Below are 27977 nucleotides of genomic sequence, written 5' to 3'. Positions count from 1 at the left end.
CATGCCCCTACAGAAACAAGTCAGGACTCCTGAGGGGCCTCTCAGTATACCATACATACAGGGTACTGGTAGAACTCATGGGCAAAGCAAAAGCAAGTATGGTATTAGACTGAACTTGCCAATATCAACTTTAAAAAGTTCTGATTTTATGTGTTTTAACCTATACTTCTGAGGAGTCCTGGACAGCCTGTTAGTGCAGCCTGGTTGTGGTTGGAGAGATGGTACTAAAAGACATCAGAGCCAAGCTCCAGTCTGTGACAACCCAAGGACAGCCAGGAGCCACTGAAAGATGATGAGATCAGATTTGCCTTTAGCACCATCACTCTGATCATGGTGTGCAAAACAGATGGGGGTGGGGACTATGAGAAGACCTTAGATGCAGTTAAAATAATTCAAGCAAGAGAAACTAGTGTCAGTGAATGGAGACAAGTAGTGGGGTCAAGAAAGTCTAAGAGGTAGAGTGATTGCCTAGTATTTGCAAGGCACTGGGTTTGATCCTTAATACTGAAAGAAAAAAAGAAACAAGAAAGAAAAGAAGAGAAAAAAGGCCAAGAACCTGGGACTGATTGGATGGGAGTAATGAAGAAGGAGAAGTCAAGGGCTGCTCTCTGCTTTTTTGGTTTATGTGACTAAATGGCTAGTACTGACATTCTCTGTGAGAGCAGGGAAAGGAAAATAGGACTGGAGAAGCTGAAATCAGCTTTGGACAGATTTCACCTGAGTTGTCAGTGAACGCCCAAGTAGAGGCATGCTGGTTAAGTAGGTGGACAGACGGGAATTAAGAGCTCTGCAGAAGTTCCAGGCCAGAGACATTACGTTCAGACACCAATGCTTATTGATTGGTGTTCAGACACCAATCCCTTTTTTAGGCCTGGGGTCTTTGCTCATCATTCTCGGGAGGGGTAGGCCCATTCAGATGAGTGCCCCATTGGGGAAGTCAACCAGGAAGTAGGAAAGAGCGTGATTGTGGGGAGGAGCAGGTGATCAAGGAATGACTGAGGAGATAAATGACCTGAATTACAGATGAGTCATCCTTTTAAAGATCAGAGGGAAGAAATATTCTGGCAAAGAGAAGAACAAGTACAGGGGCCCTGCAGCAGGAATGAGGGGGCACATTTGAGCAGCTGTAAGACTGGTGTGTGACAGCATGGTGCAGATTGGGAGATGGGAAAGGAGGTTGGAGGAGCCGGGGCTGGCTGGTGCAGCATTTGATCCCGGGGTAGTTAGGCCTGTTCTGAGTATGATCTGCAGTCCTAGGCACATGAGGACATGGGAGAGTGTGTGGAAGGAACAGGGGAGAGGACTCCAGTTAATTGAAGAGCAAGAAAGGGGGAGACTTTTCAAGGGAGACAGAGGAAACAACCCCAGGAGTAGAAGGCAAGAGAGGGTGGGAGAGAAATGTGAGGAAAGAGAACTTTAAAGATTGAAGCAAATGAGTCAAATCATTAAGTAGCAGACCATCACCCCCACATGGAGATGGCAATCCTAACTCCATCCTTTCTTCTTTCCCACATCCAATCCATTCCCAAACTATGAGGGATAGAAACCACATAACCTCAGAGGACTGAGATGCTGGCCAAGGAGTGAGACTGGGGGTATCTGACTGAAAGGAGGGTGACAGGAGGAGAAGTTAGAGGAGAAAAAAAAGGAATTCCCAGTGCTGGGGGAGGGTGGGGAGCAGGAAGTGCCTCACCATGGCCTCCCCATCTGGCTGCCAATGGGTAAGGAACACCAATACGAGAAAACCACTCCTGTCTTTAGCAGTCCATCTGTTAACTCAGAGTGGAAGCAAGTAGGTGTCATTTTGTAGTGAGTTTGACCACAAAGCACACTGGGAGAGCAGCGGTGATGGTTGAAGGAGGAAGTGGAGACTAGAGGAAGGTCCTTACTGTCTACTGTAAGGCTAATGGGTGGGGGGATGCTGATTTGTTGTCCACAAGATGTGGCTTGCTTCAGCTTGATTCAGAGCAGCACTGATATACCACAGCCCCTCTCGCAAAAAAAGAAGATGGCAGGTGGCACCTAAAGGGTTGAGGCCTCCCCATGAGAGAGCTGGCCCAGAATAGGGTGGGAATTGGGCCTGTGGGGTTGTTCCTTGATAGCCATCTGTGAGTATGCACTGTTCTTCAGCAGATCATAAGCTTCTGGCATCATTTCCCAGAACTAGATCCTTCTGAAATCCTGTATGCCACTGAAACCATTCTGTAGTTAGAACAGGAGCTTCTGAGCCAAGCACCCAAAAGTCCACTTACTCTGAGCATATAGGGGGCAGCCAGATTTGTATTGCTTTATAACATCTACTCTCTTTTACATAGCTTTTAAACTGTTTAGGCTGTTTTCCCAAGTCTATTGTAAATGCCTGAAGATTAGGCTCTAAGGCTTACTCATCTTTGCTTTCTCTACAATGCCCTGCATGTATCCAACACTCCTGCAAATGCCCAAGTCTTAAAAATCTGCCAGGGCCACCACATTCCACACTTCCCATTCCCGCCTACATCATTCCAGTTAAATTTTGTGAGTAGTTGAGAAAACTGCCCAGTGTTTCCTTTGGCTAAAAGCAGTGGGTATTGCAAAATTGAGTTGTTCCTTTGGAACTTGTCTGCAGCTGTTTGCACGCGGCTCTTGAAAGAGGGAGTGGCAGCTTTTATAATTGTTAGGGCAAAGAGGGATTCTGTTTCTAATCTGGGACAGCCAGCTGACTCATCAAATGCCTTGACCCCCTTAGCTTTCCATCTTTTCCCTTAGGAAGATGAAATACTAAACTCTAGGGTTTACAGACCATCCTAGACCTCTGTGGAACAAAAGAAAATAACAGAAAACATAGAAATAAAAGAAATATTAGCAACTCATGTTTATTTCTTTTGACCAGTTAAATGAGGATGAATATACCTTTTCAAAAGAAATTTTCAAACAGTGTATTTTATAAAGCACCCATTTTAGAAGCCTTCACTCACCCCTAGGTGGCAGTGGAAGCAGAAGAACCTGCATAAAAGTAAAGCAGCCAAACATCCTTGGGTTACAGAAGCCCTGTTCTAAATTGGGTCCTAGAATTGCGTTGCTTACCTCTGCCCTACAGTTTCATTTGTGAGGCATTCCTAAGTTTTTTTTCCAGGCTAATTCAGGTACCCATATATGGATAGAGAGATGCTCAGCTGGGATTTACACAGTTTTGTGCGGTCAACTTTAACATTTAAAAAATATGAAACCTTAATATGGTTTAAAAAAGAAAAAAGGAATAGGAGCATTAGACTTGAACTGAGGTTGAGAAAATTATCCTTTGTGGGGTCCAGCACATGGTCTGCTGCTGAGAGCTAGTGCCCTCAGAGTTACCCCAGGCAGGATACCCAGGAATAGGATTAGCTTTTACAGCCAGTGAGATGGCAGTGTGGCCCTTCTCTGCAACTGAATTTAACAGAGGAAGTACTACATGCTACCCCTGACTTCTTGGAATTTGTTTAGAGATAATAGTTAAGGGTATTATTTGGGACCTTTATGTGGGTGGTACTGAGGATTGAGCCCATAAGCATTCTGCCTCTGAGCTATATTCCCAGCCCTTCATAAATTTTTTTTATTTTGAGACAGGGTCTCACTAAGTTGTTGAGGCTGGCCTTGAACTTATGATTCTCCTGCCTCAGCAACCTCCTGAGGCATGTACCATCATGCCTGGCGAGGGCCATTTTTAACAATATACCATACATGCTTAAGGTTAGTGAGAGAAAGGATAACTTTAGGGGTGAAGGGTGAAGAACAAAACATAATAAAACTAAACTAGGAAGGGAGCAGCACAGTTTTAGAGACTGAGAACAGGCACCTCCTGGGCCTTGTGAGAAGTCTGTCCTGATGGCTAAAGATGAGTCTAGGGAAGTAACCACCCTTTCTCCTTCCCACCCCACTGCCATGTTCTTTTCATGTAATTCCTGCCCCTGAACTCTCAGCTACTTATTGCTATAGTGCCTTGTTTTTACTTCACCACTGAGCTACCTCCCCAGCCCTTTCCCACCCCCTACTTTGAGATAGGGTCTTGCTAAATTGCCCAGGCTGGCCTCAAACTTGCAATCTTCCTACTGCCTCAGACTCCTGAGTAGTTGGGATTACAGGCATGCACTACTGTGCCTCGCTGCTTATTGGTCTTATTCTGTAGTCATATCTGTGTATGTCCTGTGACCTAGAAGACTGGAAGCTCATGAAGAGTAGAGTATTTGTCTTTGAATTCCCCACAGCGCCTTGTCCCTGGCACAAGTAGACCATAATAAGGTTAGTTGAACGAATCTAGTTGAGGAGAAAATGGGGAAGCAGAAAGTAATGGTGCCAGAGAAGACATGATAGTGTTCCTGTTAAGGGTCTTAGTAAGAAGTGACGAGGTTTGTAAGGGTGGTGATTGGGAGCAAGGGATTAGAAGATGCTTAGGAGTTGATGGGGAAGAGAGTGGATGGAATCTTAAGGTCATAATCCTATATGACATATAAAGGAGCAATTCAGTGGGGAGAAAGGGGATAGACCCAGGAAGGGTATTAAGACAGGTAAGCTTTGGGCATGATGGCATATATCTGTAATCTCAGCTACTCAGGAGGCTGACAGAGATGACAAATCCAAAGCCGGCCTGGGAAACTTAGCAAGACCCTGTCTTAAAACAAAATTATAAAGGAGCTGAAGATATAACTCAGTCAATCCCCAGTACTGCACACTAAAGAAAGAAAGAGAGAGAGAGAGAGAGGGAGGGAGGGAGAGATGGAGAGGGGGGGTAGGGAGAGAAAGAGAGAGAGGGAAAGAAAGAAAGAAAGAAAGCAACTGTGAATATTAGAGAAGAGGAAGGGAGGGGAGAGAGGGGGAATGGGGAGATAGAAATGATCAGAGATGTTATATGTATGTACAGTATGCCACAATGAAACTTATTATTCTATATAGTTAATATATACTAATTAAAAAAAAAAAAAAAGAAGAAGAAGAAGAAGAAGAACCAGGCCTATGCAACCTAGTAGAAGCAGGGTACTTGAGGACAGCACACACCTTGACCAGAGCACTGGCCAGGGCTTCCTCTACTGAAAGTAACAGAATCCAAATTAAACCAGCTTAAACACAAGAAGAAATTTATTGGTTCATGTAAGTACAAAACCCAGGAGGATGACTGGTCTCAGGTATGATAAGATTCAAGGCTCCAGTGGTGTCCTCAAGAATGTAGATGTGTCCACTGGCTCTTTTTTCTTTAGCTCTATTCTTGGGCAAACTCTCAAACTAGGTGGCAGTGGGCAACATCAGGCTTGTATCCTGCAAAAAGACAGGGTTTAGTGCATTGCTTTCCCCTGGCTGGACTAGACATCCAATTCTGACTGGCCAGGAAGTTCCCCACAAGTGGGCGGTGCACACCCACAGGAAAGGATTGAAGGGATGCTGGTTTAAGTCACTGTTGGAAGCAGAGGGAACCTTGGACGTGTTATTAGGTATCGAGTAAGTTTCTTTTTCCAATGTTTTCAGCATCTTCATGATACAGTGAAGAGGAATCTTGACAGTGCTGCCTCCCCTCAGAATGGTGATCAACAAAATGGCTATGGAGATCTCTTTCCTGGGCATAAGAAGACCCGTAGGGAGGCCCCTCTGGGCATAGCTGTGTCTACCAATGGTCTGCCTCCAGCCTCACCCCTTGGTCCACCTGACAATACTGGGGGCGATTCCCTGCAGTCCAGTGGAAAGCATTCCCTGGGGCTAGACTCCATCAACAAAAAGTGTCTTGCAGACTCCAGCCTCCACTTGAATGGAGGCAGCAACCCTGGTGAGTCATTTCCTCTGAGCCTGAATAAAGAACTGAAGCAGGAACCTGTTGATGACCTGCCCTGCATGATTGCTGGGGCTGGGGGTTCTATATCGCAGAGCAACCTCATGCCTGACCTTAACCTTAACGAGCAGGAGTGGAAGGAGCTTATCGAGGAGCTGAACAGGTCAGTGCCTGATGAAGACATGAAGGACCTGTTTACAGAGGACTTTGAGGAAAAGAAAGATCCAGAGCCTTCTGCCTCTGCCACCCAAACCCCCTTGGCCCAAGACATTAATATTAAGACAGAATTCTCTCCAGCAGCCTTTGAGCAAGAACAGTTAGGCTCTCCACAAGTCAGGACTGGGTCTGCAGGACAGACCTTTCTGGGGCCATCATCTGCCCCTGTTAGCACAGATTCCCCCAGCCTTGGAGGTCCTCAGACCCTGTTTCATACCTCCGGTCAACCTGTGGCAGACAATCCCAGTTCTAACCTGATGCCGGCATCAGCCCAAGCCCAGAATGCACAAAGGGCCCTTCCAAGTGTGGTATTGCCTAGCCAGGGCCCAGGAGGGGCCTCAGAACTGTCTTCTGCCCACCAGCTCCAGCAGATTGCTGCCAAGCAGAAACGTGAGCAAATGCTCCAGAACCCACAGCAGGCCACCCCAGCATCCACCCCAGGTCAGATGTCCACATGGCAGCAGACGGGACCTTCCCACAGTCCCTTAGATGTCCCTTATGTCATGGAGAAACCTGCCAGCCCTTCCAGCTACAAGCAAGACTTCTCCAACTCCAAACTGCTCATGATGCCTAGTGTAAACAAGAGTTCCCCTCGGCCTGGAGGTGCTTACCTCCAATCAGGCCATGTGAACTTGCTGAGTCACCAGCCACTAGGTAACTTGAATCAGAACTCAGTGAATAACCAAGGTTCAATGCTAGACTACGGCAATACAAAACCCCTTTCTCATTACAAAGCGGACTGTGGGCAAGGTGGTCCTGGGTCTGGCCAGAGCAAGCCAGCTTTGATGGCCTATCTTCCTCAGCAGCTGCCTCATCTGAATAATGAGCAGAACTCCTTGTTTACTACAATGAAACCAAAGCCCGGAAATATACCCTTTCGCTCACTAGTTCAACCTGGCCAGGTAAGTGAACTGTTTCTTCCCCCCCCCCCCCTTTTTTTTTGTATTACTAGGAATTGAACAGGTACAGGTTCTGGAAGAGCTATAGGGAGGACCCAGGGATGTCCTTGAAGGTGGGAAATGAGCCTGTGTTATCTACTAGATTCTACTTCCAGGGGAATAGAATCAAGGTGCCCCAGTGACAGCTAGATCACCCTCTAAAACAGCCTTCTTGTGAACCATCAGCTAATCACACAAGACAGGAGGAGCCCATCTATGCCCTGCCTGAATTGTTTCCCAGGTAAATCATGAGTTAATAAGTTTTGGAGTTGCTTGTTATCCAGTGATAGATAACTAATAAACCCATTATAGGGAGAATGTCAGATTCAATGACATATTGCCTACTGTTTGCCCTATGTCCACTAATTTAAAGTTGGATTTTTTTATTAGATGGTATTGAGTTATACAGAAATGCATGTAGATATGTGTGCATATGATGGTGCTTAAATCCACAACTCAAGAGGAAATAGACATCTATAACCTGACCATTAGGCCCAAGCCAAATTTCAAAATAAGAAGTTTGCCTTTAATATATTTCTTCTATATTTGAACTCTGGAGGCCAAGGCTGTGAACAGATATGAAGAAAGACATGAGACTCCCTCCCACTTGAATCTCATATTTTGTATGTATTGTTCATTTCTGCTTTGGAGATTGCTTCTCAGTTTGAAGCTTAGTCTTATCCTCAAAAGATTAGAGACCATAAAACTTAAGTGAAGTTTAAAAATAATTGTCATTATATTCTTTTCATTTCTGAAAAGTATATACATACACAATAAATTGATATGATCTCAAAACAATAAAACAAAAAGTACATAGCTATTACATATAAACTTCAGAAAAGGAGAGCAACATGCTGGTAAGTATCTTACAGAGTACTCTCAAGGAGCCCTTTAGCTTCTGGTGACAGGGTGAAGGAATTATACTATCAGAATCTAAGAATCTTGGGAAGATTATATGCACAAACGAATAAGAACTGCAAAGGAGCTCAAGAAGTTTAATTTGTTTGAATAATAATTGCTTTTTGCCTTTTCCCTGTACTGTTTTCCCATTCTTCTACATGTGAGTAATGAATCTGGAATAATAAGGTAGCCTTTGACATGACTCCTATTTTTGGTTTATATATTAACAGAGAATCTGTTAAAGTTTCCATTGATAATGCAGTATTTTTTGAGCATAGTATCTGACAAAAAACTAACCAGTTTCTTCCCAGAAAAATGCTTATATGCAAGTAGATAGACATATGATTCCTGGCAGTTCAGGGATAGCCCCAAACCCAGGTCCACACCCTGGGGATATAACGTTTCTGTTGAACAGAACCTCCCTCAGATTGTGGGTCCCTTTTCATGCACATGTTCCGGTAAGTGAGCATTTATAAGTCTTTACTGCCTACTGGAACTTGGAAATTTGAGAGCTTGAATATGCTTAATTTAAGTAAAACCACACTTTTGCCACTGGTGAACCGTAGGGAGCCAAGTTAACATGTCAAGTGCTCAGGTAGCATCTGTTTTGGTCTCTGCTGCATCCCACTGGAAGGTTTTACAGGAGGTCAGCTGGGAAGCAGAGGCTTGACTTACGAGAGTGAGCCTTGAATGAGGTTCTCCCTAGAGCTCATCTGGACTGATCAGAGCATGAAGACTCCACCCACCCACCCCTGACTCTATCCTTTTCATCTGTGTTGACAGGAGCAGAACCCTTCCAGCATCCCTGTGCCAGCCCAGGCTGCCAGCGTGGGGACCCAGCCACCTGCTGTGTCCGTGGCCAACACTCACAACAGCAGCTATCTCAGCAGCCAGCAGCAGGCAGCTGTAATGAAACAGCATCAATTGCTTTTGGACCAACAGAAGAGGGAGCAGCAGCAAAAACATTTGCAGCAACAACAGTTTCTGCAGAGGCAGCAGCAGCACCTTCTGGCAGAACAGGTAAAAAGAGAAAGGAGAAAGAAAATTAAGCAGACTCTATTTGCACCTGTGGATTTACCTTGTTTTGCTTGCATGCCTGGTGTTAGAATGCTTTGTCCTTTAAAATATACTTTCTAGGTGTGTGGCATTTCTCCAACAGAGGTGGCCTATGTCTGAAGATACCTTGTGTCACTTGGGATGAATGAAGGCAGAATCTATGACTAGAACTCTTAAGTATAAAGTGCATTTTGCCATGTCACCGAGCTCCCTTGTTCATCAGGACCCATGGGTCCCAGCTTTGTAAATGTAGTTTATTGTCAGCCAGAACATGGGGAGAGGAGTGAAGATGTCCTTGAGGTTCTAGAATCAGGATGCACAGTTTACTGGCTTAGTCACCAAGCGCAGTGTGCAGGCACTAAGGGTTATTAAGTCAAAGTTCTCATGATTTTAATTACATAGGAACTAGCTCGAGGGAATGAAGTCTAATTGAGAATGATCACTGACCCAATTCTGCCATTTTTAAAAATTATTGCTTTATTGGGGTATAGTTCATATAAGATATTATTCACTCATTTAAACTGTACAATTCAGTGTTTTTAATGTATTCAGAATTTTGCATCCATCACTACAGTCCAAGAACATTTTCTTCACCTAAAAACAAGACCTATATCCATGAGTACATTCTTCATTCTCCAATCTCCTCAACCTTATACGGTGTCTAATCTGCTTTCTGTCTCTTCACATTTGCCTATTCTAGGCATTTTGTGTAGATGTTCTCAAGATTCAACTGGGTACTTTTATTAGTCATTCATTCCTCTTTATAGCTGAATAATCCATTGTATCGCTGTGCTGCATTTTATTTATTCATCCATCTGTTCATGAGTGTTTAGGTTGTTTCTGCTTGTTGACTACTATGAATTACACTGCTCTTAACATTGATTTAGTAATTTTTGTGCAGACATGTGATTTGGGTTTTTTGGTTTTTGTTTTGGTACTGGAGATTAAATCCAGAGAGGCACTTAACCACTGAGCCACATCCCCAGGCCTTTTTTTGTATTTTATTTAAAGACAGGGTCTCACTGTGTTGTGTAGCACCTCCATGTTGGTGAGGCTGGCCTTGAATTTTTCCTGAGCTGCTGGGGTTACAGGTGTGCACCACTGTGCCCGGCCACACATGTTTTGAAATATCTTGGGAATATACTAGTGGAATTGCTGAGTCATATGGTAACTGTGTTTACCTTTTGAGGAATTGCCAGACTGTTTTCCACAGTGGCCCCATCATTTTGCATTCCCACCAGTAGTGTATGAGGGTGCAGATTTCTCTATATCCTCACCAATGCTTTTTATTTTCTTACTGTTTTTTCCCTCCATAGTGTTGGAGATCAAACCCAGGGTCTTGCACATGCTAGGCAAGTACTTTACCACTGACATACACACCTAGTTCTCTGGGTTTTTTTTGATCCTAGTGGTATGAAGTAGTATCTCATTATGGCTTTGATTTCCCTTACTTACCCTCCATTTTTCTAAACTGATACACCTGCCTTTTTTTGTTTGTTTAATTCATTACTCGTTGTATCTTTGGTTTCATACTATTTATTAAAAGTTCCCCAAATGCTCTGAACGCAGTGATACACCTATAATCCCAGCAATTTAGGAGGCTGAGACATTAGGATCACAAATTCAAGGACAGCCTCAGCAACTGAGTGAGACCCTGTTTCAAAAATAAAACTTATTTTAAAAAAAGGACTTGAGATATAGTTCAGTGGTGGAACGCCCCTGATTTCAATCCCTAATGCTCAAATAATGCTCACCTGCATTATTCCCTCAGGAGCCCCTCTGTGAATAACAGTCTTGAACACTGCTTTTCTCTGACCTGACTCTCCTGTTTGTTTTTGTTTTTGTTTTTGTCTTGTGTATTGTTTTGTCATTCTTGGCATTTCTAGGAGAAGCAGCAATTTCAGCGCCATTTGACCCGTCCACCCCCCCAGTACCAAGACCCAACACAAAGCACCTTCCCACAGCAGGTTGGACAGTTCACAGGTAAGGGGGTGGAGTGGATGCAGAGAGAAACAGGTTTGGGCATACCAATCAGGTCTTCTGAGTTCCTTGTTGATTGTTGTTGAGTGCTGATTTCCTGTTCCCTGCCTGAACTGGATTTACTCACTCCTGGAAGCCTTAGTCTGTTGAGGGGGCCTGTCACTCTAGTCACTGTGTAGCACCAGGCAGATTGCTGGAAATGCCTTTGAAAGAAAATAATGTCTACTCAGAGGTCATCTTACAAACAGGAAATGGCTTCTATAATTCTTCCTTTAGGTGTCTCTTCAAAAAAATAACCCTTTCTTGTTTTCTAGATAAGGAGAGACTTAATGTACTTCTATAGCGTTTTGCTTCTTTTCTCTCCCTATTTGCTCACTTTGGTGTCAAAAACAGCTTCATGAGTTAGCCAGAAAAGGGTAGGAAACATACTGAGGTTTCAGCAGTTGTCCTAAGATGTATTGGGTAACTTGCTTGGGCTGTCACTCCAGAAGTGCATAGAGGTTTCAGGTGACCGTAAGAGTTGATCTATTTCTGCTTTCCTAACTTTTATTGCAATATCTTGGAAACCTCTTTCCTTAGTCAATGACCCTCACTATAAAGTGTGCCAGAGAAAATGACTATATCCATGTGTCCTGGAAAAAAAGACCAGATGAGATTTTATGTGTGGGCCAACTGAAAACATGGGATTGGAGTCCGCAGGTATCTCAGAACCCTGGGTCTGGTCCACGTTTCCTGCCTCCACCCCATTTCACATTGTTATGGACTGTTATGGGCTCTCTTCTTTTCCTTGGCCCAGTTTTTATTTAGGTACTAACAGAAAGAAGAAAAGGAAAGTATTAAGTTGTGGCCAATCCCTGAACAATGATCCTCCTATCCAGAAAAAACCTGTGTGGGTTAATGGTGTTACCATGTGCCTGTTACCTAGGCTAAAAACCCTAGACAGCAAGTTCCCTGAGGACAGGGGCCTTCCCTGCTGCCTGTCAGAATAGCACATACTAGGTGCTCAGTAAATAGTTGTTTTCATGCTAGACTCTTCCCTTCTTGACCATCTTGTTATTTTATGGCTTAAACATTGGGGTCTGATGAAATGACTTTACCAAGCCCTCCCGGTATTACCACTACCTCAGCAAAGTGACCTGAACATTTATTTCTCCAGCGGAACTAAAGCACAGTCTCAGACCAACTCCTGTTTGGCCTGCTCTTCACAGGCCATCCTCAGCTTTTTCAGTCTGATCTGGACTAGCTCTTCTGTCTTATTGCTAACTAACTAGATACTGTCCCCTTGCTGCAGCCACAGCCAGCCTCTTAATGTCCCTATACTGCCTTTCATAACTCTGGCCTGTACACATTCTTTTCTCTGCCTGGAATGTTCTTCTCCTCTAAGCTGTTAATTTGCTAAACTTCTACACTTCTGAAGCCCAGGGTATTTGTCACCTTCTTTCTGAAGACTCCCCCAGGATTCTCTTCTTGGCAGTGTACTGTGCTCAACGGATCTGGTATTAGGACATTGTCTTTCATGCCTCTGAATGGCTACAACTTGGGTCTTAGAGTTGTCTTCACAGTGGCAGTCAAGAAATGTTTACTTTACCAAAAAAAAGAAAAAGAAATGCTGATTTGATTGATAGAATCTTCTGTTTTATAGGATCCTCTGCTACTGTGCCTGGCATGAACAACTTGGGTTCATCCAACTCCAGCTGTCCTCGAGTGTTCCCTCAGCCTGGGAATCTAATGCCAATGGGCCCTGGACATGCTTCAGTTTCTTCTCTCCCCTCAAACTCAGGCCAGCAGGACCGGGGTGTGGCCCAGTTCACGGGCTCTCAGAGCATGACTCAGAGCAGTCTCTATGGTATGGCCTCTGGCATAACCCAGATGGTTGCCCAGCCCCCGCCACAGGCCACCAATGGACATGCCCACATTCCAAGGCAGACCAGCGTGGGCCAGAACACCTCAGTTTCAGCTGCTTATGGACAGAACTCCCTGGGGAGCTCCAGTCTCTCCCAGCAACACAATAAGGGGACCCTGACCTCTGGTTTAACTAAGCCACAAGTCCCAAGGGTGTCAGCATCCATAGGAGGCCAAAATGCCTCCTGGCAACATCAGGGAATGCCGAACCTGAACAGCCAGACTCCAGGGAACAGCAATGTAAGTCCCTTCACTGCAGCCTCCAGTTTCCACATGCAACAGGCCCACCTGAAAATGTCCAGTCCACAGTTCTCCCAGGCAATGCCCAGCAGACCCATGGCCCCCATGAGCTCAGCAGCTGCAGCAGGGTCCATGCTGCCCCCAGTGAGCACACAGCAAAGGACCAACGCCCCAGCCCCTGCACCCCCCCAGGCGGCCCCACAGCAGGGCTTGCCCAGCCTGAACCCTGCAGGGCCTGAGCTAGGGGCCTTCAGCCAAAGCCCTGCCTCACAGATGAGCAGCCGGGCGGGACTGCACTGCACCCAGGCCTACCCTGGACGGACCGTGGGCCAGGAGCTGCCCTTTGCCTACAGTGGGCAGCCAAGCAGCAGTGGGCTATCCAGTGTAGCTGGACACACCGACCTGATCGACTCCCTGCTGAAAAACAGGACTTCTGAGGAGTGGATGAATGATTTGGATGACCTTCTAGGGTCACATTAATGGAGGAATATATGGTGTTTTTAGTGTTCACACATCCTATATTTTTGTTCTCAGATGCAAGAAAGAGCAACTACTTTGGACCAAAAGCCCATGGCCCAGGGAACCCTGCAAGGCAGAGCCTAAGCTGTGGCCGAGGCCAGCCCTGCTCAGGATATTTGGGGCTCCCAGGCCAGTAGTCGCAGTCCTTTGGGCTGACCCCCGCTCTTTTGCTGGCATGACTGCTGGGTGTTGGGACAGCAGGATAGGATTCTAAAGGTGGTTTCCTATTCAAATGACCAAAAAAAAAAAACAACAGTAGCAACAGTGAAGCCCCATAATGTCAGGCTTATAAAAATCTGTGCCATCATGTTGACTCCCAAGATTTCTCCACTTGCCTCAATGCTGAGGCAGTTTTTTGTTATTGTTGTTGTTGTCGTTGTTGAAACTTCAAATAGCAGAATTATTTGCAATTTGTAGCATAGAAAAGATTTTTTTTTTAATTTTTTAAGGGTTTTAAGCAGATTAGATAGGTGATGATTTAAATTGATTAAGCAGGCGTTGGAAACCTAGGGTTCCTTTTGATTAAGAGCCTGTTTTTATTCCTGCTCTTTGTCAGCTTTCAGGGGAGAAGCTAGAAAATTATTTCTGTAAACGCAGGCTATGACTGCACATGCCAAAAAGGAACAGGAGGCCATGAGGTAGCAGATCTGATTACCCACAGAGGGTCTTCCCAGCAGCTCCTCCTAGTGCTGTTCTTCCTTGTTGTCACTCTTGAGTACCCCAATCTCCCAGGAAGGAGTTCCTTCCATATCCTGGCACCAGGACCCCAGGCTAAATGCTGAAGGTGGAGATTCGGAGATCTAGTATCCCCATGTGTTAACGACTCTCCACCTTTTGCAGCTTCTCTGGCAATTTGTACTAACATGGTGGAGCATAATCATTGTTCAGTTGTGTGCAGATGTCTTTTTTCTACCCCATCTTCTTTTCCCATGACCTTTCTTTCTGCTTCCCCTTCTTCCTCTCTCCAGCCATAATAGGAACAGTGATTTACTACATTGCAGGGGGGAAAGAGTCATTAAAAGTCCTTGGGGAACCCCTAGCACTATAAAGGTTTGGGGAAGGAGGCTGCAGGCCAGCCCAGGGGAAGGGATTCTACTTAGCTGACTTCTGCCACTCCCACATCAGATGACTTGCACTTTTAAAGATTGCTTTATAACACTAACACATCCTCTAAAGATTTAAGTGGATTCTCTTTAAAGGTCTATTAGTTAATGGACTTGACTGAGCTGAGAGCCCACAGAATGGAATATGGTGTGTGGGCTGTTTGTGGAAAACAAGAAAGAGCACTTCTTCATATTGAAAGCAAGATGGTGAGCGCAGTGCAAAACTCTTTACACAGGGTGGTGGAGGGAAAAGAGTCCACTGAAAAGAGTGGCATATGCAGTGGTCTGTGGAGAAACCACAACCCCCTCTCTGTTTCCCTAGAGTCTCAAAATAGATCATTAATGGAGTATCATGTGAAGATATGAGCCAAGGAGAATACTCCTGTGATCAGACTGGATCACTTTGGAAGGATGAAAGGGTTGTACACAGGTTGGTAATTAGTTTGCACCAGCAGTGCCTTTTTCACTGGGGGTACTTGGACCCTCAGATCCTCGTTTCTGATAGCCATTTGCCACCACCAGTGGTGTGTGGGCCATTTCCCCTTTAACCATTCGCCCAGCCTTCCCCAGATACTCAATTTAGCTCTTAAGGGGATGAATCATAAAGCCAGTGAAGACTCCACCCTCTGAGCAAGTTCCCCAATCTGAAGGGGAAGAGGGTGACTTCAGTGGGTTTTCTACCAAAAACAGGGCTGAAGGCTGGTTTTGGATCCTTGTTCCTCTCCTGGTCTCCCCCAGCTGCTGCCCGCCTTCTGCCTCTGTGCCCCAAGCACTTGCCGGCCCCTGCACTCTGCCTTAGACTCAGCCGGCTCCACAGACAGTGGGCTTCTCACTTGCTGCAGTGTCATAGCAATAAAATGTGATTCTTGGGGTTCCCCTGGGAGCTGCCCATGGCTTTATTTATGAATCTGGCTTTGGGGAGTCAGGGGAGGAGATGACTCTGCTTCCGAGCACATCCCCATCTTCCCAGAGCCACGACTCAGAAGAAAAGGGTGCTCGGACTTTCATTATACACATGTGCTTTGTGTAAATAAATGTTTACAATTTTATATTGAAGATGGAATAAGCGTTAGAGCTTCCGACTGTATATTTTTTACTTTTATAGATTTTAAAACTATGATCCTTTATATATGTGTTTTGGGGGAGCTATGATAAGTTTTATGGCAAACAGTTGGTATTGTTAACTTTTTATGGTCATCAGAAGTACATAAAAATCCTGTTAATTCCCTATTATTCTACTTCCCTTAACTCTGGTATACACCAAAAAGAAACCTTTACTTTCCTTGTTTTATCACTATAAAAATAATAAAAGTATTTTGCTAGTATGGAAACTGCCTGTGTATTTGATTTACTGTCGGGCAAGCCAGCAAGAAATTCTTCGTTGACTTCTTTTTGTGATTCAACTTAGCTTTCTTATTGCACATTGTTACAGGGGTTGGTATGTTGAAGCCTCAGAGTAACTTCTGTTATATGATGATGGATACTGGAGCTAACATCACTAGAAAAGCCAAGGTCACTCCCCTCTCAGGCTCGTCCCGTGTCTCGTGTGAGGGAAGGTGGAATAGATAACTCAGAATATTTTAGGTCCTTAGTGGTCTGATGTTTTATTTAAAACTTAGGTATGTACCCTCAAAGATTTTCTTCCCCAGGTCCTTCTTAGTCCCTCTTCAGGTAGGGTTTGGTTTCTCTTTTTCATCGTGAGAACAGTGTGCTCACGTGTGTCTGGTTCTCAGGGGTGAATGGCGGCCACTCTTCCCCACTTTGCTCACCAGGAACTGGAAGCTGGAAGCAGCCGGCATTCCTGAAAGCACAGAGAAAAGCAGGGAGGTGGGGTGAAAAAGTATCCCTAAAAGCTAGATTACACTAGTAGAAAGGGAGGAAACATGCATGACAAACACAAAACCATGTTTATGGCCTTGCCATGTAAGGGACAATAAAGGAAAAAGAAAAACAACCTTAAGACTGACGATAAAGTCTTGGCTAAGAATGCACAACATCTGTGGAACCAACTCAAACCAGAATTAGTGTGCACCAATCCTGCTTGGCAGGTGAACACAGATGAATAATTACCCAGTGCTGGCCACTGCATGGTGAAGCAAGTTACTGGAATATCTGCTATGGGAAGTTTTGCAAAAAATGTCATCAAGCTCCTTAAAATATTCATGCCATCTCTCTAGCCCCACAATTCCAATTCTAAGAAGCCATCCTCTGTAACCTTTCTAAAAAAGCTTATAACAGTGGTGTTCATAGTAATACTATTCATAAATGCAGAGAAGTAGGATAATCTACACAGCTGCCATAGTGGATTGGTTAAATAAATTGTGAGATAGGATGATCTTACATCTAGATAGAATGCAGGGTTTTTCTTGTTTGTGCTCCTGGGGATTGAACCCAGGGCCTTGTGCATGCAAGGCAAATACTCTAGCAACTGAGCTATATCCCCAGCCCAAATGCAGTTATTTTAAATATGAAGGTTTTGAACATAGTAACTTAGATAATGGTTTTGGTGGGGCTGTTGTGAGCCAATTGAAAAGAAATGTGACTAAAAGCTCTAAAAATTCCTTCTTTGCAGCCATGTCAGAAGTTAGGCATAACTTCAGAGTCAAGGAGGTGTTGACCAGTCGGACCTCAGGAGTGGCAAGGACCAGGTGGTTTCAGGTCTCTGCAACTCTGCCACCACCCAGTATCTCACAGGTTGCTAGCCAGGCTTAGGGTGGTGGAGGAGGGCTCCATAAAGGGCAGTTTGCCCAGCAGCTGTTAGGGAGCACCTGCTGTGGCAAAGCATTCTGCCAGGGACAGGAAATGTAACGAGGATAGCAGCAATCCAGGAGGTCAAGGTCCTTGCTCCACAGACCTTGCAGTCTCCAGTGGAGACTTCACACACAAGCCATCAAGATCATTCCAGAAGCTGGGCGTGGTGATGCACAACTATTGTCCCAGTGACTCAGGAGGCTTAGGCAAAAGGATTGAAAGTTCAAGGCTAGCATTGGTGACTTAGTGAGACCATATTTCAAAAAGGGCTAGAGGTATAGCTTAGTGGCATAGCACTCCTGGACTCAAATCCCCAGTACAAAACAACAACAACCCCAAAACATTCCAGAGAGGTGTAAAAGGAATCAAAGCAGGGTGATAAGAGCGATGGGAGGCAGTCAGGGCAGGTCTCTTAAGAAGATTACATTTAACTGAGGTACAAATGCTGGAAAGGATCCCTCCAGCCAAAGCTCAGAGGGAAGAAGGAATTTCCCCCAAAGGAAGAGAAGCACTGTCAACACAAGGGGGTGGAATGCCCAGAAGTGAAATTAGGTGCCCACCCCACATGTTGAATTTAAAAAGCAAAGAGGTTTTTTTACTTCCAATCCAGGAGCAGCTCTTGCCTCCACCAAGTGCCTTTGGGGTTCAGTGAACCTCAGTGCAAGCCTGTGCCATTCCAGAACTTCTGCCAGCCCCTGCAAGACTTACTAGCTTGCCCATCCTCAAGAGATTCCCAAGGTAAATTAGGGCAAGGTCAGGGGATTCATGTTTCACCTTGGGATTGAACTGCCACACCGCTGTTAGCAAGCACTATCAATAAGGCTGCCTTGCAGCCAGTCAACTGACACAGGCCTGGAGCTGGCAATGTGGCTGCAAAGCCACTGGGAATTGCAAAATGGGAGCTGCCTGTGAACAAGCTTGCAAGAGCCTGAACTTCAGTGTATTCCAGGGTATCCCTGGCCAGCACAAGAAAAGGGCAGTGATGCATTTTCTTTTTTGGACCTTTCACCTGTTATATGTTTTGTTTTGTTTTTGGGGGGTACTGGGGATTGAACCTAGAGGTGTTTTATCAGTGAACTATATCTGCATCACTTTTTATTTGTTATTTTGAGACAGGGTCTTGCTAAGTTGTTTAGGGCCTCCCTAAATGGCTGAGATTAGCCTTAAACTTGCAATCCTTCTCCCTCAGCCTATTGAGTTGCTGGGATTATAGGCATGTGCCACTACACCTGGCTGTCATACACCTCTTAATGCATGGGCCCCTTTGAGGCTGATTGTACTCAGGCATCAAGGAGAAGTTACCAGTTGAATGGTGGCAGTAAGCCAAGCCACAGGGTCTAGTCAGTGCACAGAATTCATTAAATGGAAGTTGGAAAATGTAACTTCAGACCCCTATTCAAAGTGGAAATCAGAAAGAATTCATGGAGCCACTGCTATCTAAGTTTCCTGAAATGCAATCTGAGAGGGGTAACCTACAGTAGGAAAAAACAAGATGCTGTCTGCTACAAAACCACAACAAATATGGTAGCTGCTACTGGGGTTTGGGGGTGGTCCAGAACGTGACCAAATCAGAAGATTTCAGCACTGCAGGCTAACTGAGTAAGTCCTGACAACACAGATTGTGACCAGAACCAGAAGCAGAAACCAGCCCCTGACAAGCGTGGCTGTTAGGTTGCTCTGTGGAGTCAATGCAGAAGGCTCCATTTTTCTTTGGAAAAGCAGAACTTCACAAGGTTAAGGAAAGAAAAGCTGGACTTTGACATTCTTATTAAGTTATGAGAAGACCTAAATACATTGTATGCAACAGACAAATGCTTGCCTACCTTTGTATGTATTCCTATGACACCATCACCTTTCCTCATCATGAATTTTAAAGCTGCAGGTTGGGTCTATAACTTTTGTAAGTAACCAGATTTATGTAACACAAGACAAGGCCCAACCACATGGAGTCGTCTGCAAGTTCAAAAGCTATGTATATTACCATCCTACTGACTACATCATGTTACACTGACAGTTGGAGGACTAAGAGGGTCCTAGGCTTCTAGTAGGACAAAACTTAATTCTGCTTTATTAGTCATAGTATCACCGCCCCCACCTGATTTCTTTTCAACTCTTGCTTGTGTAATAACAAAGTTTGCAGTTGCCTCTTACTCCTTGCATTTAGCCTATCCCAATCAACTGACTGGGTTCTTCTCTCCCCATCTCCACTGTATAGCAGCTCTGTGGCATTATAGGAATACTCAAGAACAGGGCTTGTCTAAACCTGAGACAGCCACTGTGAAACTTCTCTGTGCTAGACCCAAAGTGGGAAGATCGAACCAGATTGTGGTGCCAGTCATAGTGGAGTCCGAAATCAGACACCCCTTCAGGACAGCTGCTGAATCTGAGACTTGTCTTCCATGGAAACGGCTGCCTTGCCCAAGCTTAAGCCCCTTCCCAGGGGCAGCCCACATCTGGAGACTGGGCAACATGGGGTAAGAAGGCCCAGACTCTTTTGTTCTCAATTTGGAGCATCTCCAAAGGTCTACTCCAGTTCCTCTGTGCTTATGTGATCGGCTAAGGCTTCTGTTGTGACTGTATTTCAGTTCAGCCTCCCCGTGCCCAGTTTAGCCGCCTTTGCTCCCTTGCAGATGGTGCTGATACATTCAAAATCTTTTTTTTTTTTTTTAAAGAAAGAGTGAGAGAGAGTGAGAAAGAGGGAGAGAGAGAGAGAATTTCAATATTTATTTTTTAGTATTTGGCGGACACAACATCTTTGTTTGTATGTGGTGCTGAGGATCGAACCCGGGCCTCACGCATGCCAGGCGAGCGCGCTACCGCTTGAGCCACATCCCCAGCCCACATTCAAAATCTTGACCCAAGATGGGGTGCTGGGCATGGTCTCAGGAAGTTGACTTTTCTAAACTGGGAGTTCGGAGCTGGCTTCCTGCTGGCTTGCTAACCCGATTGCCCCACCATTGGCATGCTGTAAAGGGACACTTGTTAGAACTTTCACTGTGGTGATACCAGGATGGATTATAGAGGAAGGCACCTCAACCTCCAGAGTAGATGGGATTACAGGTGTGTGCTATCATGTCCAACCTAAACATCTTTTCTTTATAAATTATCTAGCCTTGGATATTTTTGTAATAGCAACAGAAAATAACTGAGATGGGAATTCTGGGCCTTCCAGGGAGGAAAGGAATAACATGCTGAGGTACTGCAGGATGTTGCAAATGGGGCAGGACAGGAGCCAGCAATGGGCATAGGACACTGGGTGCCATATTGAAGAACAGAGAGGTTTATCAGTATGAGAGCACTGTTGTGACATAAGACTTAACACCCTGACAGGGCCCCAGGAAACAGTGCTGATAGGCTACCAGCTTGGCTCTTAGAGACTTTGAAGAAGCAACTGCCCTCACTAAGCAGTGCAGAAGCAACCATGGTAGGCAATGGAGAAAGGGACCACAATGTTTAGAGAAGTGGGTATGCAAGAGTGGACATGCTGTATGTGCAGCAGGCCCCCAAACCTATCAGTTAAATACGTTCTGCAAGAGGACCCAGAGCACATTCTACTTTCCAAAAGAATGCTGGAGCAGAGCGTGGACAACATTGAGAAGCTCTGTGGTTCCTCCCAGTCCAAAACTAACAGTTGAAGACATTCCCTGATAGCAATGGAGATGTTAGGACTTCAGAGGAATAGGGCCAAAGGGCAGTGCAAATCTTTCAGAGGCCAGGTGGGATCAGCTATCATAATGCGTGGCCAGTTTGGAGGGGGAACCAGTAGGTCCTGACCCTCAGAGAGCTAGGGAGATGATACAGATCATGGGATAGCCAGGCACAAGTACAGATAGTCCCTGATTTATAATGGTTCCACTTATTTTTTTCAACTTTATGATGCTGCAAAAGCAATGTGTGCTCAGAAGAAATTGTACTTCAAATTTTGAATTTGGATCTCTTCCCAGGCCATATCTATATAGCTATATATGATCCTCTCATGATGCTGGGCAGCCACAGCCACAGCTCCTAGTCAGCCATCCCATCACGAGCGGAAACAACTGACGCTCTATTTTTGGTGTTTGAATGTTTTGTGGTACTGGGCACCGGTTTGCATGCTAGTTCCGGGATGTAACTCAGTGATAGAACGCTCCTGAGTTCAATCCCTGTCAGTACTGGAAAAGTAAGAGAGAAGGAAGGAGGGAAGGAAGGAAGGAAGGGAGGAAGGGAGGGAGGAAGGGGAGGAGAAGATCACCTCTATGAGCTGGTCTAGGGCCATGGGCAGGATGTTCTGTTAGGCAAGGAAACAAAGTACAAGAGTATTCCCAGCACACAGCCTTTTATATAAGAAAGAAGGGGAGATAAGAAAAGTTACAAATGTCTGTTAATTGTTTTTAATATTTTATTAGTTGTTGTTGGATCTTTATTTATTTATTATCCATTTATTTATTTATTCCTATGTGGTGCTGAGAATTGAGCCCGGTACCTCACACATGCTAGGCAAGTGCTCACCACTGAGCCACAACCCCTGCCCCCGTGTCTGTTAATTTGTGCAAAAAGAAACACAGGAAAGATAAACCAGGAACTGACTAGATTAATTATGAGGGTGTGGGTGGGAATGTAATGGAAGGACAGAAGGAATGCACTGATGCTCCTTTGAGCAGGACGTTGGAACCATGTTAAGGTTTGCATGTTAAGGGGAGGACGAGGGATATAAAGTCAACAAGGATAAGAGAGAGGGGAAAACCCTAAAATTGAAGGTAAGCAGAAAAAAAAATGAACCAAACGGTATTTTGAATGAATAGCATGTGGACTATATGTTCTGGGACTAAAGATAAGGAAGTTGAGACAAATTCCTTTGGTTGGCAGGTTTCTGGGGACATGTGTTAGCAGTTCTGAAAGTCTTGTGGAGTTGTGGAGAACATTGTGGATAAGAAAGCTGGGGTGCTCACTTCTGGAAAAGGGTTTCTACTGAATTTTGTGTTGCTTTCGCATCATTACAAAATTGAAAAATCTACCAGGTGTGATGGCCGATGCGTATAATCCCAGCAGCTTGGGAGGCTAAGGCAGAGAATCGCAAATTCAAAGCCAGCTTTAGCAAAAAGCGAGGTGCTAAACGACTCAGTGTAGACCCTGTCTCTAAATAAAAAATACAAAATAGGGCTGGAGATGTGGCTCAGTGGTCGAGTGCCTCTGAGTTCAATCCCTGATACAAAAAAAAAAAAAAGTTGAAAAATCCATGTATTATGTACATCCATTATACATGTTATATACATACACCTTTTTCTGAGTTTCCCCTCAGAGAATATGGAGAAGCAATAATACTTTAGGAGCAATGAGCATAGACCTTGGTTTCTTTCTTCATAATTTTTTTATTTTTGGTACTGGGGATTGAACCTCGAGGTGCTTTGCTACTGAGCCACATCCCCACATTTTATTTTGAGACAAGGTCTCACTAAGTTATTGAGGCTGGCCTCCAACCTCTGATCCTCCTACCTCATCCTCTTTTTTTTTTTTTTTTTTTAAGAGAGAGAGAGAGAGAGAATTTTTTTTAATATTTACTTTTTAGCTTTTGGCGGACACAACATCTTTGTTTGTATGTGGTGCTGAGGATTGAACCAGGGCTGCACGCATGCCAGGTGAGCACGCTACCGCTTGAGCCACATCCCCAGCCCCTACCTCATCCTATTGCCACCATGCCTTTCTCAGTTCTTGATTTCTAAATATCATTGTCCACTACAAATAATGGTCTCCTCTGTCCTTGCAGGAAATGTCTGATTCCAGGACAGGGATGAGGAAAGTACTAAATACACCTTGAGAATCTTGTGGTACAAAATAAGGAAATGTGCAAAGAAAGATGGGAACATGTAAAAGATAGGAGTAAATTTGAAAGGGTGCCCACTAGCAAAACCTGGAACAATTTGAACTTAAAAATAAATAATCATAGCAAAGAATTAAATGTTTTATTATAACCCATTGAATAACATAAGAATTTATTTCTAATTTAATAATTTAGGAATCCAATATGTATAACTATAATGTACCAATAAAAATTGTGGGGGGAAAAGAATTTATGAATCCAAAATGATTCAAATAAGTAAACTAGTGGGGAAGAAATTCACTAATTCGACATGTATGAGAAATCATGGAATCAGAAAATCACCATTTGGAAGCCATCATAATTGATTCTGACAAGAATCACCAATATTGCCCAGTGCCTTGGCACACACCTATAATCCCAGTGACTCAGAAGGCTAAGGTCAGTTTGAGGTCAGCCTCAGTAATTTTGCAAGACCCTGTCTCAAAATATAAAACAAAAAAGGGCTGGGGACTTAGCTCAGTGGTAAAGAACCCCTGGGTTCAGTCCCCAGTACCAAAATTACCAATATTGCTGGGCACTGTGAAGCTTAGGCAGGAGGATCTCAAGTTTGAGGCCAGCCTGAGATACTTAGCAAAGCCTGTCTTAAATAAAAAGGACCAAGGATGTATCTCTGGAGTAACAGCTAGGTGCAGCAGCTCATACCTATAATCCCAGCAGCTCAGGAGGCTGAGGCAGGAGGATTGGGAATTCAAAGCCAGCCTCAGCAATTTAGCAAGGGCCTAAGCAACTCAGTGAGACCCTGTCTCTAAATACAATACAAAAATGACTGGTGATGTGGCTCAGTGGTTGAGTGCCCCTGGGTTCAATCCCTGGTACAAAAAAAAAAAAAAAAATATGGGGTAAAACACCCCTGAGTTCAATCCCCAGCATCAACATGAAACAAATAAAAGCCCGCCAATACTTAAAATTAGCTGATGAAAGTTTGAGAAGTAACAGGATATTTTATACAATCTCAAAGTATGGCCTTATTAATTGTAATGTGAAAAGTTACTTGTCGGGCTGGGGATGTGGCTCAAGCGGTAGCGCTCTCTCCTGGTATGCGTGTGGCCCGGGTTTGATCCTCAGTACCACATACAAACAAAGATGTTGTGTCCGCCGAGAACTAAGAAATAAATATTAAAAAAAAAAAAAAGTTACTTTTGTTGACAACTGGCTATTAAAGGCAATAGAAACACTTTTTTTTTTCTTTACTAACCACTGTAGTAGGGGGAAAAGCTCCTTCTGACCTGCTCAGAAGTTACTGGGTGTTTTAACTCTGGGTGACAGAGTGAGGAGGAGGAGGAGTTGGGAGCCCCACAAAGTTAGGAAGTAGAACAGTGCAACAAGGATGGTGGTCCATGCCTGTAGTCCCAGCTACTCAGGAGGCTGAGGTGGAAGGATCACTTGAACCCAGGAGTTTGAAGCCAGTCTGGGCAACATAGTGAGACGCCTTATCTTTGAAAAAATAGGGCAGGGGCAACTAAGGGGATGAGTCAAGTTTAGTGTGATCATCTGATCTTGTGACTCCGCTGTCAGATATTTATCAAGTCAGGCTTCTGCTCCCAGCCCTGACTGAGACAGAGGCCCTCTCCTTCCAGATGATTACCTATATTCACAGGAATGACTTTAGGTTCCTTAGAAAGACATTCCTGGGGTATGAGAGATATACATTTCAAATAATTTACATTTGTGAAATTTAAAAAAATAAGCACTCTACCAAAGGGAGGTCGGGGCCTCATCTTTAGGTACTGTTTTGGAACACATGGTAAATTCTTTTCTTAGCCTTGAGCTTTTCAAGCCAGTAAACCAAGCAGGTTTGGGTCATCTGAGGGTCAAAGGCTTGAAGCTGGGGCTGGGGATGTGGCTCAAGCGGTAGCGCGCTCGCCTGGCATGCGTGCGGCCCGGGTTCGATCCTCAGCACCACATACAAACAAAGATGTTGTGTCCGCCAAAAAATAAAAATAAATAAATATTTAAAAAAAAAAAGAAAAAAAAAAAAAGGCTTGAAGCTTCTAGAAAGGAGCTAGATTTGGGTCACATCTCTTTGGGCAAAACTCTCTCCTGAGAGTTTTTGCATTTCTCACTTCACAGCAGAGAAACCATGAGGTACCCTCTTGATATCATAATCAACCACATCATCAACTGCAGGACAGATTTACATCTCATGCTTCCTGAGATAGTCACTAAGAAGAACTTAGCATCACTCCTCAGATATGCTTGCCAGTAAGTAAATCAATTATAATAGGGCAGAAACCTCAGACAACCCAAACTGGTGGGCTTCTGCAAAATAATTGGCCTGGAACAAAGAAGGATCCATAAACTCATGAACTGATTTTATTTACCTATTTATTTATTTACAGTACTAGGGATTGAACTCAGGGTATCTCACACGCTAGGCAAATGTTCTACCTCTAAGCCACATCTCCAACCCTTTTTGTTTTGAGACAGGATGGTACTAAGTTGCCTAGACCGGCCTCAAACTTGTGATTCTTTTGTCTCAGTCTCTAATGTAGCTGCAATTACCGGCATGTACCACCATACCCACTATTTGTTGAAACTGGTAATTGTATTATAACTATAGAAGCCAAGTACAGTGGCATGCACCCGTATTCCTAGTGCTCAGGAGGCTGAGGCAGGAGGATTGCAAGATCAAAGCCAGCTTCAACAACTTAGCAAGGTTCTAAACAACTTAGTGAGAACCTGCCTCAAAATAATAAGAAAACGGGGATTAGGGATGTGACTCAGTTGTTAAGCAACACTGGGTTCAATCCCTGGTATCAAGAACAAATGAACGGGGCTGGGGATGTGGCTCAAGTGGTAGCGCGCTCGCCTGGCATGCGTGCGGCCCGGGTTCGATTCTCAGCACCACGTACAAACAAAGATGTTGTGTCCGCCGATAACTAAAAAATAAATATTAAAAGATTCTCTAAAAAAAAAAAAAAAAGATCATTAAAAAAGGAGGTTGAAATTACTTTAAAAAAAAAAAAAAGAACAAATGAACAAAAAATATAAGCACTAATGAGTACAGGGATATTTTATCTGCAAATTACCCTCAAATGATTCAGAAAAATAGCATGTGTACACACGTGAGAGTGGATGTACATGCAATAATATACAGAGAGAAACAGACACAGATAAATATAAATCAAATGTAGTGAAATGATAGAAACCTGATCTGTTAGAGTCTGTAAACAAGTCTGGATGGCGCCTGGCATTTTGCCAGAGGGAGTAGTTTGTGAAGTAACACCGAGCCATTAAGTGTGGAGATTCCTTGTTGGTTGACTGTTGTATGGAGTTTATGTTAATTAAGATAAGCTGTGTGGAATGTATACATACCGATCCTGTCCTACAATAAATGGCTCCTACTCCTGCTGTATCAAGTTGCTCGTCAACCCCACCCCCACCCCCCACCCCCGTTATTTTGCTGCAGCCGAACTGTGGCACTGATTGAAAGGTATACTGCAGGGCTGGGGATGTGGCTCAAGCGGTAGCGCGCTGGCCTGGGTTCGATTCTCAGCACCACATACAAACAAAGATGTTGTGTCCGCCAAAAACTAAAGAATAAATGTTAAAAAATTCTCTCTCTCTCCCTCTTTCTCACTCTCTCTCACTCTTTCTTTAAAAAAAAAAATAGCAATGATTCACTGTTAAAAAAAAAAAAAAAGAAAGGTATACTGCAATTCTTTGAACTATTTTAAGTCTAGAATTATGTTTTTTAAAAGTTCAGGAAAAAATACAACCCTCATCTGGTACCATAAGCAAATTAATCCCAATGGATCATAGACCTGAATGTGAAAGGCAAGGTGATTTTGCTAGTCAGCTTTTCATCACTGTGAAAAAATAACCTGGGACAATCAACTTAGAGGAAGAAAGATTTATTTTGGCTCATAATTTTACTGGTTTCAGGCCATGGTCAGCTGCTGCCATTGTTTCTGGGTCTTTGATGAGGCAGAACATCATGGTAGGATGAATCAGAACAAAGCTGTGACTACACAGTAGCCAGGAAGGAGAGAGAGAGAGAGAGAGAGAGAGAGAGAGAGAGAGAGAGAGAGAGAGAGAGGAACAAGGATGCACTACCACTCCCTCTACCTGGATTCTACCTCCTACAGTTTCCATTCCTTCCCAATAATCCATTCAAATGTGAATCTCTCAATGGATTAATCCATTAATGGGGTTGGATCCCTCATGATCCATTCACTTCTCAAGAGCCCCACCACTGAGCACTGCTACACCAAGGACCAGACCTTCAATACAGGCACCTTGGGGGGACATTCCAGATCCAAACTAGAAATTATCAGGCTTCATAAGAGAGTAAAGGAGAATATCTAAATGACCTTGGAGTCAGATAGAGTTGCTTAGACAAAACACAAATAGAGTTGACCATAAAAACTGACTAAGAGCTCTGTGCAGCTCTGTGCATCAAAAGACACAGAAACTAGGCACAGTGGCACTAGCCTGTAATCCCAACTACTTGGGCACTTGTCTAGTGTGTACATGGCTCTGGGATCAATACCCAGTCTCTCTCTCTCTCTCTCTCTTACACACTCACACACACACAACACCAGAAAGAGCCTGAAAATAGCCTTCCATCAAGGAAGTCCCTCCCCTGGGACCAGTGTTGGCCCATGGTCAGAGAATGGAGCTGGAGCTGCAGCAGTGGGCGACATAGGAGCATATTGGAGCTAGTGCATCAATCACTTCTATTGTGTGATGGGGCCCTGCTGTGCCTGCCCCTCTGTGCAACTTCTGGTGTTCTGACAAGCAGT

At 44.3% G+C, this 27977-nt stretch overlaps 1 protein-coding gene across 1 annotated transcript in view; it reads left to right on the top strand.

The window, feature by feature from the left end:
• Positions 1 to 15909, top strand: part of Maml1 (mastermind like transcriptional coactivator 1) — a 40665-nt gene extending 24756 nt beyond the window's left edge. The window contains exons 2-5 of the mRNA XM_076856545.2: positions 5473 to 6888; positions 8608 to 8844; positions 10767 to 10863; positions 12503 to 15909. Coding sequence (XP_076712660.1) covers positions 5473 to 6888; positions 8608 to 8844; positions 10767 to 10863; positions 12503 to 13482 — 2730 coding nt within the window. The 3' untranslated portion in view covers positions 13483 to 15909. The remainder of the gene's footprint in view (positions 1 to 5472; positions 6889 to 8607; positions 8845 to 10766; positions 10864 to 12502) is intronic.
• The last annotated feature ends 12068 nt before the right edge of the window (positions 15910 to 27977 follow it).

The sequence above is a fragment of the Callospermophilus lateralis genome, chromosome 5, assembly GCF_048772815.1.
Source record: "Callospermophilus lateralis isolate mCalLat2 chromosome 5, mCalLat2.hap1, whole genome shotgun sequence".
Lineage (NCBI taxonomy): Eukaryota > Metazoa > Chordata > Mammalia > Rodentia > Sciuridae > Callospermophilus > Callospermophilus lateralis.
The sequence above is the reverse complement of the archived record's forward strand: the minus strand, read 5'-3'. Positions and strand labels throughout refer to the sequence as shown.